This window comes from Strigops habroptila, chromosome 6 (assembly GCF_004027225.2).
Source record: "Strigops habroptila isolate Jane chromosome 6, bStrHab1.2.pri, whole genome shotgun sequence".
NCBI classification, from domain to species: Eukaryota; Metazoa; Chordata; class Aves; order Psittaciformes; family Psittacidae; genus Strigops; species Strigops habroptila.
The window spans coordinates 63,157,085-63,171,647 of record NC_044282.2 but is presented as its reverse complement, the minus strand read 5'-3'; the positions used below and the strand labels follow the sequence as shown (position 1 = coordinate 63,171,647).

General features: G+C 64.7%; 1 protein-coding gene across 2 annotated transcripts; it reads right to left on the bottom strand.

Annotated features, from left to right (window-relative positions):
• Positions 1 to 484: 484 nt before the first annotated feature.
• On the bottom strand, positions 485 to 13,578 carry DPYSL5 (dihydropyrimidinase like 5). Of its 2 annotated transcripts, XM_030491205.2 has the most exons (13): positions 13,469 to 13,578; positions 8,723 to 8,987; positions 7,188 to 7,346; positions 6,753 to 6,932; positions 6,573 to 6,641; positions 6,272 to 6,316; positions 5,957 to 6,032; positions 5,249 to 5,405; positions 4,372 to 4,513; positions 3,921 to 4,063; positions 3,633 to 3,840; positions 2,234 to 2,402; positions 485 to 1,547 (listed from the first exon to the last, which is right to left on the bottom strand). In XM_030491205.2, the coding sequence occupies exons 2-13, from the start codon at positions 8,981 to 8,983 to the stop codon at positions 1,462 to 1,464; spliced, it is 1,695 nt and encodes a 564-aa protein (XP_030347065.1). In that variant the 5' UTR covers positions 8,984 to 8,987; positions 13,469 to 13,578; the 3' UTR covers positions 485 to 1,461. The 2 variants fall into 2 exon arrangements, with proteins under 2 accessions (XP_030347065.1, XP_030347066.1); XM_030491206.2 differs by lacking the exon at positions 2,234 to 2,402.
• Between the last annotated feature and the right edge of the window lie 985 nt (positions 13,579 to 14,563).

Below are 14,563 nucleotides of genomic sequence, written 5' to 3'. Positions count from 1 at the left end.
GCAAGCAAGCGACATGTGTACATACATGTGCATGCACGTGCATGTGCATGCATGCGTGTGCCTTCACCCTCCTGATGTGGAGGTGCGTGACTAGCATGGCTGCCTGCAGCGGTGTTGATGTTGTTGGCTGCATGGCCATGGCTGCATGTCCATGTCCATGTCCCTGTCCCTGTGTCACTCACATCCCCCTGTGTCCCCCATCCCAGGGATGCTCCCAGCACCCTCCTCGGCCCCACTCGCTGCAGTGGTGGGTATCAGGTCTGGTGGCCACACGCTGGACCCAGTGCTGCCATGTGGCCCAGCCCAGGGCCCCCTCCCATGGGTGATGTGGTGGGGTCTGATGGGTGGGCATCCAGGGGGGACATGGGGATGATCCCGGACCCCAGCGATGTCAGGGTGCAGGCGCACTCAGAGGCAGGGGGATAGGGGTCCATCACATGCCATATCCCCACCAGAACTCCCCCAAGCAGACACTGACCCCGGGTGCTGTGAACGGTCTTTAATGAGCAAACAGAGACGTACCGCGGGTTCCTAAAACGGCCAATATCGACTACCCAGGGGGGGAGCAGGACCCCCACACTGCCTGCACCCGCCCGCCCCCCTCCCCCCCCGACAGGGACCCACGGAGGAGGGGAACAGGGCACAGGGAACATCTCACATCCCACACAGCTCCCAGCATGGAGGGATGGGCATGTGTGCGTGTGCATGTGTGCGTGTGTGTGTGTGTGTGCGTGCAGACACCTGCCAAGGAGATCAGATGTGTGCACGTGCGTGTGCAATGAACAGGGCACTGAGAGCACGCACAGAGCAATGTGTATGTCTGAGACCGTGCATAGCATGACACACGTGTGCACACACACACATGTGGTGAGGAGCCTGTTGGTGCTTCACATGGAGGAATGCACACACACGTGCATGTGTGCTGTGAACATCTCAGTCCGTACATGGGTGACACACATGTGTGCGCACACACATGGCTGCGAGGAGTGTGCTGGCACCTCTGCATGGAAGAATGCACACGTGCGTGCACTCGTGCGCCCGTGGGCAGCTGCCAGCATCACGCTCGTGCAGGCTCACGCATGGGGCTGGAGGGGGGGTAGGGGTGGGGGCGTCAGCCCGGGGGCTGGAGGTGGGGTGGGGGTGTCCCTGCTTCTCCCCTAACGCTAGTGACACAAACCACTTCAGAGTATTTCCACGTGATGCACAAACAAGTCAAAAATTCACTGATCCAAACCCAACGTGCAAACAGAAAAGGGCCGGGGGGGCTCACCCACTGTCCCCGTCCCCTCCCGCTGGCCAGGCCACAGCCCCCCAGCCCCCAGCCCACCACACATGGCTGCTGGCATGGCACAGCCCCGTGGGCAGGAGGGGGGCCAGGCAGGGCCCCCTGGAACAAGGGGAGCCTCGCCGGAGCCGGAGTGGCCAGTGCCTGGTCCTCAGTTGGGGGACAGGTCCTCAGCTCTACCAAATGCCGCTCGACCGGCCTCCGGGGGGAGCGAGAATCCGGGCCGAAGCTCGCTTTGGAACGTGGTCATCGATCTGAGAACCTGCCGGACAGACAGATGGACAGGCGTCAGGGATGCAGGCACCATGGGGACAGCAGGTGCTCTGTGTCCCCCGGCTCCCCTGCAGCCCTGCTCCTGCCTAGGCTGTGCCACATGCTGCAGCACCAGTGCCTTGTGCAGCACCAGGACCAGTGCTGGTGACCCACAAGGCCCCAGCATTCTGCCCCATGCCAAGAGTACAGAGAGATGCTGGCAGGAAGCACGGCCAGAGTCTGCCAGCCCCGGCACAGCCAGCACAGGAGTATGGCAGCACCGAGCACTGCAGTACAGGGAGCAGGGTGCAGCCAGCCCTGCTCCCGCCCTCACATGCCACGAGGCTCAGTCCAGTTTGGCACATGGCGTGGGATACCCCCCATCCCTCACAAACGCATGTGTGTTTGGACAGTAGCTTGATCCTGCTGCCTGGCACACCCCTGCCCAGCCGGAGCCCCACTGGTGCAGCCATGAGATGGATGGTGCATGGAGGGATGGGTCCAGGGATGGGGTCAGCTCCCTACTCTGCCATGGGAGCACTGGGGTGGCATGGCCCCTGGCCCAGGGAAGGGGAAGGACACCCTGGGGGGCAGTGGGGACACCCGGCCGGTGCCAGAAAGCCACCAGATGCGGGGCTGTTGGCGGGCCCTGGGGTGGGGCTGGACAAGGAGCCAGGGCTGCCCAGACCCTCTTACCGGAGAGGCTGAAGCTGGACTCGTGGAGGTCCCTCATGCCCCCATGTCGTGTGGCGGGCCGCGTAGGGGTATCTGCCAGGGGCGTCCCCGTCTCTTTTTTCCCGGCATGCACAACCACAGCCACGTCCCCCAGGTACGGGGTGCGATCCACACCCCGCAGCTTTAAGCTCTGCCAGAAGGGAAAGAAAAAGCAGAGAGAGAGGGTCAGCCTGGTGGGCACCACGCTGTGTTGGGCGGGGGGCTGCGGCTAGGGTGCAGGGGGAGCATGGGGTGCCCTGTGGCATGAGCAGGGTTAGGGGTGCCCATGCCTTATGGTGGGGTGCGGATCAGCCGGGTGTGGAGGAAAGGAAGGGGGCCAGGGCATGCTACGGTGTGGGGAGGGAGCTGTGATGTGGGGAGGCACTGAGCGGGATGCTGACCAGGCTGCGGGGCTCCCGGTGCAGAAGGTGCCAGGGCAGGAGCTGGAGGAGGCAGGTGACCCTGGCTGGCACAGCCCCTCACCCCCATCCCCATGGTGATGCCAAGCCAACCCCCCCTGCAGCGAGGTGCTGGTGCCCCCAGTGCTGCCCCTGGCCAGGCATGGCTCCAGCCAGGCATCTCAGTGCTGGCCGTTGTCTTCCCACGACAGTGCCAGGACGTCCCAACTGTCCCCTTCCATCACAGCATCACCATCATATCAAGCCCTCAGCGCATGCCCTGCAGCTGGGTGCAGAGGGGGACCATATCATGCCCTCAGTGCATGCCCTGGAGCTGGGTGCAGAGGGCGGCATGGAGGGGTCCCCAGTGCCAGTGTCTGCTGGAGGTCCTAGGTGTCACCCCTGGACAGTCCCGGGACCCATGAGGGCAGATGGGGCTGGCAGTGGTGGCCAAGCCCCCCACGTGATGGAGAGGAGGAGACCAGCTTCTGCAGCCTGAGTGTGGCTAAGACCTGCCCTGCAGCCCAGAGGGTGCATGTCCTGGAGGCTCTCCTGTCCCAGCCACATGTGTCCATGCCCCGCTGCATGTGGGGCCACTGTGAGCTGTGAGGCTGCAGAGGGGGGACCTAGCCAAGGGCAGAGAGCCTGGCACAGAGTGATGCAGAGGGCCCCAATGTGTTGGTATGACCACAGGCCACCACAGTGCGCAGGGTGACCATCCCCAAACCCTCTGTGCTGCCAGCACACAGGCAAGGGCCCAGGGAAGTGCAGGAGCTGGGGTGTCCTCCATTGTACACTACTCTCAGGGACACACCGCTGCTCCTGTCCTCTCCCATCCCCTGCGTGAAGTACGCTGCATGGTGGTACCAACCATAGCACAGTGTGGCATTGGGGTGGTGCGGTGCAGACCCATCCTCCCAGCACCATCAACCCTGCCCCATGCCATGGCACAGCCCTGCACAGCCTTCACCGTGCCCCCCTACCTTCTCCCGCTGCACCAGCTTCTTGTAGACGGAGTCCGGGAAGGAGCGGAGTGGGCAGAACTTGCCGGTGCCCTCGGCACACATGAAGACACCATTCTCGTAGACCACACGCCCGCGGCTGATGGTGACCAGGGGCACCCCGTGGCACCGCATGTTCTCGTACAGGTTGATGTCCCCCCCCTGCACCTGGGTGCTGGCCGAGATGGTCCTGGGTGGGGGGATGGGGTGGTGAGTGGGTGCTTGGAGGCACAAGGACCCCTCCCCAGCCCCCTTGCTGGCTGCACCTACTTGGTGGCCTCAGGGTCCCAGACGACGACATCGGCGTCAGCCCCAGGGATGATCCGGCCTTTGCGGGGGTACAGGTTGTGGATCTTGGCAGCGTTGGAGCTGGTCACAGCCACGAAGCGGTTCTCATCCATCTTGCCCCCAACCTGGTGCCAGAGTGGGGTGAGGATGTGCAGTGCTGCATCCTGCCCCAGCCCTGCAGTGCTGCCCACCCCAAACACCTCATGGGTGCTGCTGGGGCCATGCCCCTTGCTGGGACCCACTGGGTTGCACTGCGGAGCACCTTGCTGGCCCCATGCCGGATGGCAAACACCCCATGGGACATCCTGGAGACCCAGGGAAAGGGCCCTTCCACCCCAAAGCAGGGGCCAGCTCAGCCCAAGTTGGCCCCAAGACCGAGCCCCCGAGAGCCAGGGAGTGCCTGTGGGCACGGAGGGGAGTGGGACTCCCATACCACGCCTCGCTCCCAGATGATGTTCATGCGGTCCTGCACGCCACTGACGCCGTGGGGGATCTTGGTGAAGTCCTCCTTGCCCATGGCTTTCTGCTTGGTGCTGAAGGGCCGGTGGTCAGAGGCCACGATGTTCAGAGTGTCGCTGCGGGAGGACAGGGCAGTGCTGCTGATCGCACGACCAGGGCGGCTTGGCCATAGTCAGCTGGTGGTGGAGTGCCCGGGTACCTCAGCACCCAGGGAATGGAGCACCCCCATAGTGGGATGCCTGAGGAGCTTGATGCACAGGGAATGGGGCACCCACACCATGGGGTGTTCAGGAATCTCAATGCCTGGAGAGCCAGGTGCCTGAGTAGGGGGGCACCCATGCTATGGGGTGCCAGTGGAGCTCAGCACCCATGTAATGGGGTGCCTGAGGAGTGGGGGAGTGGGGCACCCATGTAGTGGGGTGCCCAGGGATTGGGGCACCCACGCAGTGTGGTGCCTGGGGAGCTTAGCACCCAGGTAATGGAGTGCCTGTCAAAGTCAGCACCCAGGCAGCAGGGTGCCCAGAGACTGGGGCCCATGCAATGGGACTTCCAACATCTCAAGTGCTCAGTGTCTGGTAAGTGAGGTGCCCAGAGAGCCCAGTGCCCAAGCAGTGAGGTGCTGGAGATGTGGGGTGCCTGGGGGTTAGCCTACGCAGGGGAGTGCCTGAGGTGTCTGGAGGGCGCAGCACCAGGAGAGCAGGGTGCCAGAACATGTAGTGCTGGGGTGATGGGGCAGCTGGATGGCACAGCACCTGGGAGCAGACACCAGGGATGCCCGGAGAGCACCGGCAAGTGCGGCAAGCGTGCCCGGGAGCACGGCCCACGGGGAGGGGGTGCCCGGGGTGCCTCACTTGGCGAGCAGGCTCATGAGGTAGGCCGAGGTGTTGGTGTCCAGGCGCAGCGGTGGCACGGTGACATAGGCAGCAGCATGGAACCAGTCCTGGTGGTAGTAGTGCAGCCCGGTGAGCGTGGCGTGTGCTGTGGTCGTCTCCGCGTACACCACCTTCCCTGCCGGGGCAGAGGATCATGTATGGGGCACAAGGGTGTACATCCACACGGGTGTGTGTGTACATGTGTGCTCATGTCCGTGTCCCATGTCTGTGCAAGCCGAGCTGCTGTGGGCCCACACGTGCACACGTGTCCAAGGGCATGTCCCCACATGCACCCACATGCTCCTGGGCCCATACGTTCCCACCTGTGTCCCTGTCCGTGTAAGTGCCATGTGTCCCTGCATGTCCACAGACCCATACCTCCCATGCCATGCTTATCCATGCCTTTGCATGTTGCATGTGCCCATGTCCACATCCCTTCACGCCCATGACCTTCCTGGTGCCCACATTCACCCCACATGTGTCCCATGTCTGTGGGCATGTCTGTGTCTGTGCATGTGCCCCTTGCCCATGTGTCCTTGTTGCTGTATGCCCACATCCCTACATGTGCTCCATGTCTGTGACCCCACAGGCGCTCACACTTGCATGTACACGCTCCGTGTGTGCCCACGTCCCACCCCACTGCCAGCCTGGAGGGGGCCACATCCTGCTCTGGGAGTGCCCATCTACCTTGCATCTTGGCGGCAGCAATGACATCCCCTGCGGACATACTGGAGACGTTCACCAGGTAAACAGGGCAGTGGGTCTGTGGAGAGGGGGTCAGTGTCACTTTCCCTATGGTGCCCTAGTTCCATGGGGGCTCTCCATGCCCCCGGTGGGCTCCCCCTAAGGAACCAGGGCACCCACCCCAGCTGCAGCGAAAGGGGATGCCCCAACCACACAAGGAGGTGGGATGCCCATTGTGGTCCAGCACTGCCGTGTGCCACACACCCAGCGTGCTCATGGAGGGGACCCCAGTGCAAACCCCAGCTTGGGACCACTCACCCTGTTGGCAATGGTGATGACGCGGTGTGTGGCCTCGGCTTCCAGCTGTGGAGAGAGCAGGCAGTGAGAAGCACGGCACGGCAAAATGCCCCAGCTGGGGCATGGTACAGGGTTGGGCTTGGTGGCACTGATGGGTGGTGAAAGGATGGGCATGCAGATGGGTACATAATGGCACAGACGGGCACATGGATGGCATAGATGGGTGCATGGATGGGTGCACGGATGATGCCAGCCAAGAGGGTGCCCCAGAACACCCCAACCATGTTTGTGTGGTGACTTGGGGATGCCAGCAGTCACCTACCTCTTCAGGCCGACTGATCTCGATACCCTCCGGCCCCGTGATGCCCAGGTCCAGCGCCTCCTTTGCTCCCTGGGAAACAGAGGGGAATGTCAGGATGGGGGTAACACTGGGGGCTCTGCCTGCCCCAAGCACCTGTCTGTTGCCCATCATTGCTGGGCACCCCTTGACCCCAGTGGTCACCTCAGCCACCAGCTCGCCATTCTCAGCATGGACACGGGCAATGGCACCAAAGTCACGGCAGGCCCGGAAGACCTGGTAAAGCTCGCTGTCCCGCAGCATGTACAGGTCCTTGTAGGTCATGAACATCTGGAATGAGTTCACCCCCTTCTCCCGCACCAGCGTCTCCATCTCTGCCTTCACCTGCATTGGGACAGGGGAGTCAGCACAGCAGGGGGAGGGAGACATGGCAGATCTGGGCTCAGCCCCATGGGGACCCCCTGCCCCGGTGAGCCTGGATCAAGGCAGCTCAAAAGGCAGCCTGGGGGCTCAGACCACCCCACTGAGCCGCTAATGGGATCAGTGGGGCTGGAATTAGCCCCAGCCACAGCAGCTGCTCTTGGGGCACTCACTGTGCTGGGGGCTGGAGACGTGCTGTGCCGGTGTGACCGGACTCACCTTAGGTGCCCACCAAGTGATGCCCATATGCAGGGCATAGTCGCAGCAGACCTTGGGGTCAGCCAGGCTGCGGCACTTCTCATAGGCGTCCAGCAGTGAGGTCTCCTTGTCGGGCAGGACGTGGCCAATGATCATCGTCGTCCCTCCTACCAGGGCTGCCTGCGGGTTACAGCAGTGCTGGAGGGGCAGGATTCGGCTCCCGCTGCCCACACTGCAGGGCAGCACTAATCCTGCCTGGCTATGAGCAGGGTAATCCTCTGGGCCAGGCCCTGTTGCCGGCAGGGATCCCGCCACACCACCCTGGGGGGCAACCCCCCCCCCAGCGCCCTGACCCTGCCTGTGGCTGCCAAGTTGCAACGGCACATCTGGGTGCATGACACATCTGGAGACTCAAAATCCTACGGCCCACTGAGGCACCGACTGCCTCCCGCAGCACCAGTCACTGGATTTGGGCTGCAGGGAGAGCCCCCTGGCATGGCAGACATGGGCAGCGGGATGGGCACGGTCACACCCGCCGGTGTCCTTGGCTCACCCAGCCTGGCTAATCCCCAAAGCTCCTTTATCAATTGCCCTCATGGGCTGGCGCAGCCAGTGGTGGTGGTGCGGTGCTATAAGGCAGGCTGCTGGGATGGAGATGGGAAGCAGCATAGCACTGGGTGCCTGTGGTCACTGCACCAGCCCCCTGCCCTCCCTCTGACACACTTCCATGCCCCTCGCTGTGCTGCAGCATGCGACTGTCCTCCCAACCCCTTCACTGCAGGGCCAGGCACAGCCAGCGCTGGCCCAGCACAATGGCATCTCTGTGCAGAGTGCTGGAGGCAGCCGGGCCTGGCACTGCTCAGGCCCCTTGACACCCCCCAGCAGCGTCACCCAGAGCATGGCACCACAGGGTCCCAGGCTGGGCTGGCACTGCAGAGCAGCCCCATGGCAGCCTTGCTGCTATCGGTGCATCTTCCACTCTGCACTGTGCCAGCAGCATTGGCTCAGGGGTACACAGCTGGTGGTGTGCGGAGAGCAGAAGGGCTCCATGTGGGCACCGGGTGCCCCAGCAGGGGAGGAGGATGCTCACAGCAAGGGGACTTGATGGATGGGGACATGGGGACACTGAGCCAGGCTGCCAGGGAGCTGATGCTGCCCACAGTGCCAGGGCAGAGCCTGCCCAAACCATGCAGTTCCTACTGGTGGGGCCTGGCTGCCGAATGCTCTTGCCTGCCCAACATCCCCCTTGCCCATGGATAGAATCATAGAATCATGGAATAGTTTGGGTCGGAAGGGACCTTCAAACACCATCTAGTCCAACCCCCTTGCAATGAGCAGGGACATCTTCAACTAGATCAGGTTGCTCAAAGCCCCATCCAGCCTGGCCTTGAATGTCTCCAGGGATGGTGCATCCACTGCCTCTCTGGGCAACCTGAATGCTGTGAACCAACACCCTGTGACACCCCAGGAGCCATGGAATCCTCTGTGAGCAGGGAATCAGGGTGCAGGCAGCGCACACAGGGAGGTTGCAGAAGGAGGCTGCAGCCAGATGGTACCTTGGTGCCGTGGTAGAAGTCATCCACACAGGTGGCATTCATGAAGGTCTGGTGGAAGTGGGTGCTGGTGTCGATGCCGCCGGGGATGACAAGCTTGCCAGTGGCGTCGATGACCTTGGCCCCGCCAGGGATCATGAGCTCGCGACCCACTTGCTGGATGATGCCATTCTCGATGTAGACATCTGCCTCCAGTGTACAGTCGTCGTTCACCACCTTCCCCCCCTTGATGAGGATCCGCATGGTGGCCGCGTTGGCGAGCATGGTGCTGTGAGGACAAACATCAGCCTTGGGGTGGCTGCCAGGTGCTCCTGTTCCGAGCAGCCTGCCAGAACTAGGGGGTCTCACCCCCATTGCCCACCCCTCCCTGGGCATCCCAGGCTGGCATGGGGGAACTCAAGTCCTGCTTCTCTGCACAGGGACCTGGTGCAGGCAGGCAGGGCTCCAGGCAGCCCTGCAGCTGCATGTCTGCCATGCCCATCCCCACCCTGGACCGTGTCAACACTGGATTATCCCAGGAAATCCACAGAGGAGGAGGCCCTGGGTGCTCTGAGCCCCCCTGCTCTGGCGACATGAGCCTGCACCCGGTCAGTGCTGCCCAGCCCATGGTCCCAGCACCCACATCCAGGCTGCTGGACCCCCACCCCACTGCAGGGTGCAGGATGGAGCCATGTCCCAGCTGGGTGCCACATGTGCCGCGGGGCCACTGCTGGGGCTTCTTCCTGGGGTGCAACCCATGCTAGGGGCAGGCTGCCTGCCTTGTCCTGGTGGCACTGTAGGGTGGCCAGTGCTGGCATGGAGGGTGCCAGTGCCTCTGTGCCACAGCCCTGCACAGTGCCAGCCCTGCTGGAGCCCCTCCGGCAGAGAGAGGTGTCCCCAGACATGATCTATAATTCATTTGGTAGATGAAGGTCAAACACAATCGACCCGTCTGAGCAGGGACAGCACATGTTGGTTGCACAGGCACCCCAGGAGCACCTCCCACTGCGAGGTGGGCTGGGACCCCCAGACCCCTCTGCAGGACACCCCTGGGACACCCCATTGCTGTCTGCACGATTGCGCCCATGGGGGCTAGGCAGCGGAGCCCCCCTCACCTCCAGACGAAGGGCAGGGACACTGCCTGGCGAGCCACAGCTCCAGTGTGAGCAGTTCTCAAGTCCCTGCACAGGCATGGCACATGCTGTCCTTGACACAATGCTGGGGCTAGTGCCGAGGCATGGGGCACGGTCCCTTGCAGCGAGGGGCTGGCCACACAGATGCTGTGGCCAGGGAACCGCTCTGACTGTCCTGAGTGCATGCCAGTGACTCCCAGCCACCAGCAGAACACCAGCTGGGCAGCAAATAGCTTCCCCAGAGCTGGCTGGGAGCCGTGGTGGCCGGCGAGGCTGAACAGGGCCTTGCCTGGCAGCTGAGCATTCCCAGCGCCATGGGCAGGAGCAGCTGCCCAGGGAGGGTGGGCTGTGCCCACCACAAGGATGCAGTTGCGCTGGGCCTAGGGGCACTGGGAGGTCTTCCTGGGATGGCTCCTGCCCTGGGGCTCTGTGTGACAGTGCCAGCCCTGCTATGGGCAAGCCTGGTGCCAGCCTGTGCCTTGCCTTGCTGCTCTGACTCTGGAACAGGGTCTCGCAGGCAACCTTCCTGTCACAGGGAATCCTCCTGGGAAAGGCAGCCCCCATCCCGCCAGGAATGCTGCTGCATGCACAGCTGTGCCAGCTGACAAGGGTCAGCAGAGGAAAACAGGTACCAGAGGGACCAAGTAGGGATGGCAGCAACTTTATGCATAGCACACTGGGCACCAGCACCCCTGCCTGCACCTGCCCCCCAGCTCTGCCTAGGACCTGGGAAAGCCACTGCCCTGGTGCTGGTGGACACCCAGACCCACGGCTGCACTGCCAGGGATGAGGGGGATGAGGGGGCAGCCACAGCCAAAGACCTGCGAGACTGTGCCAGCAGCAGCCAGGACCATAGGATGTGGCAAGACGTCACTGACCTTGGTGGGGTGAGGGATCACGGGAGACATGGCAGTGCCCACTGCTCCCATGAGCCTCCCTGGGACCTCAGGACAGAGGTGGGCCAGGCAGGACAGTGCTGGTGCAGTGTAGGAATGGGGGTGCAGGAGGGAGGTGGTGCATCGTACCCCAAGATGAAAGCGGGTTGCTGTGACAGACGGATCTGGAGCACGGTAGGGTGTGGGGAGGCAGCTTGTTCTGGCTCCCACTAGTGCTGCAGCACTTCTCATTTTGTGGCATGAGCAAGGCCCCCCAACATAGGTGGGATGGGGGGAGAGGGCACCCACTGTGCCTGGTGCTTCACGGACCAGGGTGGGACCTGACCCAGGCTGGGGTCCCACACTGCCTGGCCCACCTCATGGCCTCACACTGCCAGGCACGGCCCCACTGCCAGCTGCATCTGTGACAGGGTGAGGCACTGGCTGTGGGGACACAGGCGAGGGTGAGCCTGACGTGGGCTGGACATGATGCACAGATGAGGGCTGGCAGCTCAACATGCTGCCTGTGGGTTTGGCTGCCATGAGCTGCCCATGCCATTGCCGCCGCCGCAGTGATCCCCCCACCATCCTGCACAGGCCCCTTTCGTGACCCCTCCTCAGGGACGCAGCCAGATACCCCTGTTCCTCCCACCTCCAGCACTTCCAGCAACTTCCCCGGTCAGCGCACTGGTCCCGTACGCTGGTTCCCAGGGTGCCCACTGTGGCCTGTCCAGCACAGGTACCCCGAGCTCATACCCAACGCCCCCCCAGCTCACTCAGGGGCTCTGCCTCTCTATCTCCCAGCCTTGCTGCTGTGCCAGAGCAGCACAGCCTGCCCTGGGAACACTGGGGTTCCTGCCTGTGCGCTGGTGAGCCGCTGTGGTGCGGTGGCACAACCAGCATCAGGCTGCTGGCTGGCATGGCAAGCAGGAGGTTTCAGCAACACAACAGGTTCCCGAGGCAGGGCAGAAATACGGTGGCAGCACTGGGGGGGCACAGCATCCTCGGGGACCCCCCAACTAGGCCCATCACTGCAGCAGCCCCTGGCTCAGCCGTCCTTGGGTGAGCCCCAGGTGGCAGGGGGCCGCAGAGGCTCTTCCCAGCACACAAAGCAGCGTGGCCATCTCGGGGGGCTTGCAGCCACCCCAGCGCCCGCCGGCTGCTGGCTGGAGACAGCTGTGACCCCGGCAGGACAAAGGGACCCCCGCCCTGCCGGGGGCTGCCGAGGGGCACCTGTTGGGGACAGGGCGGCTGCTGGGCCTGGCCTTTGTGCCGGGACAGTGGGGCTGTGGTGCGGCTGCACACAGAGCTGCATTGTGCAGCAAAGCTTGGGGCTGCTCCCACACCCGCCACGGACGCAGCCCCTCCACCACCCCCCGCTTTTGTCTGCGCCGGTGACCCCCCCCGCTACCCACCCGGCACCCTCCTTTGTCAGGGCTGGGCGCGGTGACTGTCCCTCCCAGGCAGCATCGGTGCCACTGGTGACACCAAACCACGACCATCCTGTCCCCGTCTGCCCTTGGTGGGTGGGTTGGCATCGCCTCCTGCCCGGGAGATGCATCTTGAGGGGGTCACTGCCACCACGATCCTCTCAGCCCAGCCCCGGCTCCGTTTTGGATATGGCCAGGCTGGGTGCCCGCCGCGGTGCTGCACATGCGATCCCAGCCCCACTGCTGGGGTCCCACCGACCGCCCTGCAGTCAGGACAAGCTTCGGTGCGGGGTGAGCGAGCCACCGCCCCAGGCAGGACATGGGGAGTCGTGCGACCGTAACCGACGGTGGGGGCCAGGGATGCTCCACCAGCATCGTCCGCCCGGGATGCTGCGGGCCTGCGAGCAGCCGGATCTGGTCCCCGCGGGCACCTTGGCACGGCACACGGCACGGCCACACCCGGCGGCTGCCACGGCAGAGGGGTGCCGGTGGCCGGCGGGGTCCCCCGGCCCCGTTGCGGGGTCCCCATCGCAGCCCAGGGCGTGCCGGGTGGGTGCGTCGCAGCCGTCACTGCGGCAGGCCGGCGGCGCGGCGGGCACCGAGGCCGGGGGGGGCTGCCAGCCCGGCGCGGGGGGTCCGAGCCGGAGCCGCAGGGGGGGTCCCCGGGTACAGACGGAGGCTGGTGGGGGCTCCCCGGTGCGGGGTGCTGGGGCTCGCAAGGCACGGGGCTCCGGGGTGAGGGGCGGCCCCGGGGGTGCGAGGCCCGGTACCCGGTCACTGGGGAAGAGGGGGCGCTGAGTCCGGCCCCCGCCCCGGGGCGGCCCCGCAGACAAAGCCCGGTGCCGCCCAGCACAAAGGATGCTCCGGGCGGGGCGGGGCCGGGCCGCCCGGGAGCCCCCGCGGAACAATGGCCCGGGCCCGGCGAGACCACCGCCCGCGCTACCGCTTCCCGGGTCCGGCCCCTCCGCGCCCCGTGCACCTGCTGCTCCGCACCCGGTCGCGACACGGGGCCGACAGAGAAGCCGGACCCGCTCGGGCGGGGCGGCCCCATTGCCACACCGCGCCGAGGCGAACCCTTCGCGCTGTCGCGACACCATCGTCTTGTAGCGACAGGTGACCCGCCATGCACGGGCGGGGCCCACACGCAGCCTTTCTGCCCCTCAATACTCCGCGAGGCGCCACATGGGCGCTCGCCCTCCTCGCCTGTCGCGACACCCCGCCTGTCGCGATACATGCACCTGTCGCGATTGCCCCACCCGTCGCGATACGGCCGCGACAAGACAGGTCCCGCCAGTGTGGGAACCGCCCGACCCCGCCCGGCGCCGCCGGTACCTCCCGCTCCCGCTGCGCTCCCGCTCCGGCTGCGCCCGCCGCGCTGCCCGTCCGCGATCGCCTCTCACCCAAACCTGCGCGGTGGGGGCGGGGCCTGCCCGCCGCCTCTGCCAATCGCCGCTCGGCTTCGCCGCTGGGGGCGAGGCTTGTATCCCCCAGCAGGGTGAGCTGCGCGCGGCCTGACTGACAGGCGGACGGGGCGGGGCCGGCGCTCAGGACCCGGCCACCTGCCAGCGCGGTTGCCGTGGCGACGGGAACCCGCACAAAGGCGCGCGGGGACGGCCCCGAGTAACCCCGTGACCCCGGGGACCCCCCGGGACTCCCCAGCTCCCCCCGTGACCCCCCTGGCCTCCCGGGACCGATGCCCCCCCCCGCACCTCCCAACAACCCATTTCCCCCCATGACATCCGCCCATGGCACCCCCCTGGTACCCGCCATCCCTCTCATGTCACCCCTGATACTCCACAGTATCCCACCGCTTCCCCATGGCCACCTGTGACAGTCCCACAAGCTCCTCCAAGTACAAACCCATAACACCCAGTACACCCCAGCAACAGCCAGTAACACCCAGTACAAGCCAGTAACACCTAGTATAGCCCAATAACACCCAGTAACGACCAGTAATGCCCAGTAGTGCCCTGTACCGCCTGGCAGATCCCATCAGTACCCAGCACAGCCCAGCACAGCCTTGTAACACTCAGTAGTGCCCAGCAACACCCAGTAATGACTAGTAACAGCCAGTAACGGCCAGTAACGGCCAGTAGTGTCTAGTACAGTCCAGCAGTGCCCAGTAGCACCCAGCACAGCCCAGTACCTCCCAGTCCCTCCCAGCAGCTCTTGGCACAGCCTGTTGTGGTGGCCACAGGCACCTGGCATGTGGGGATGGGGTGCAGGAGGGTCCAGTTTGGTGTCCCTGACCTGGCCCCTGCGTGCACCCATGGGACCTGTGGCACTGAGCTGTACTGGGTACTTCTGGGTGTTACTTGGTGGGAACTGGGGGCTCAAGTTCAGCTGGTGTCTGCCAGGACCCCCCAGTCCCTCCCAGTGGAGCTGCTCTCAGCTGGTACTGCTGCCAGCGCTGGACTTGGCATTTCT

Bases quoted from the DNA above. Each gene is read 5' to 3' on its own strand.
- DPYSL5 (XM_030491205.2), bottom strand. From the start codon at position 8,983: ATGCTCGCCAACGCGGCCACCATGCGGATCCTCATCAAGGGGGGGAAG. The intron at 7,347-8,722 runs GTACCATCTGGC...TGTAACCCGCAG, and splicing joins ACTTCTACCACGGCACCAAG to GCAGCCCTGGTAGGAGGGAC. The intron at 5,406-5,956 runs GTAGATGGGCAC...CTGCCCCGGCAG, and splicing joins TGCTGCCGCCAAGATGCAAG to GGAAGGTGGTGTACGCGGAG.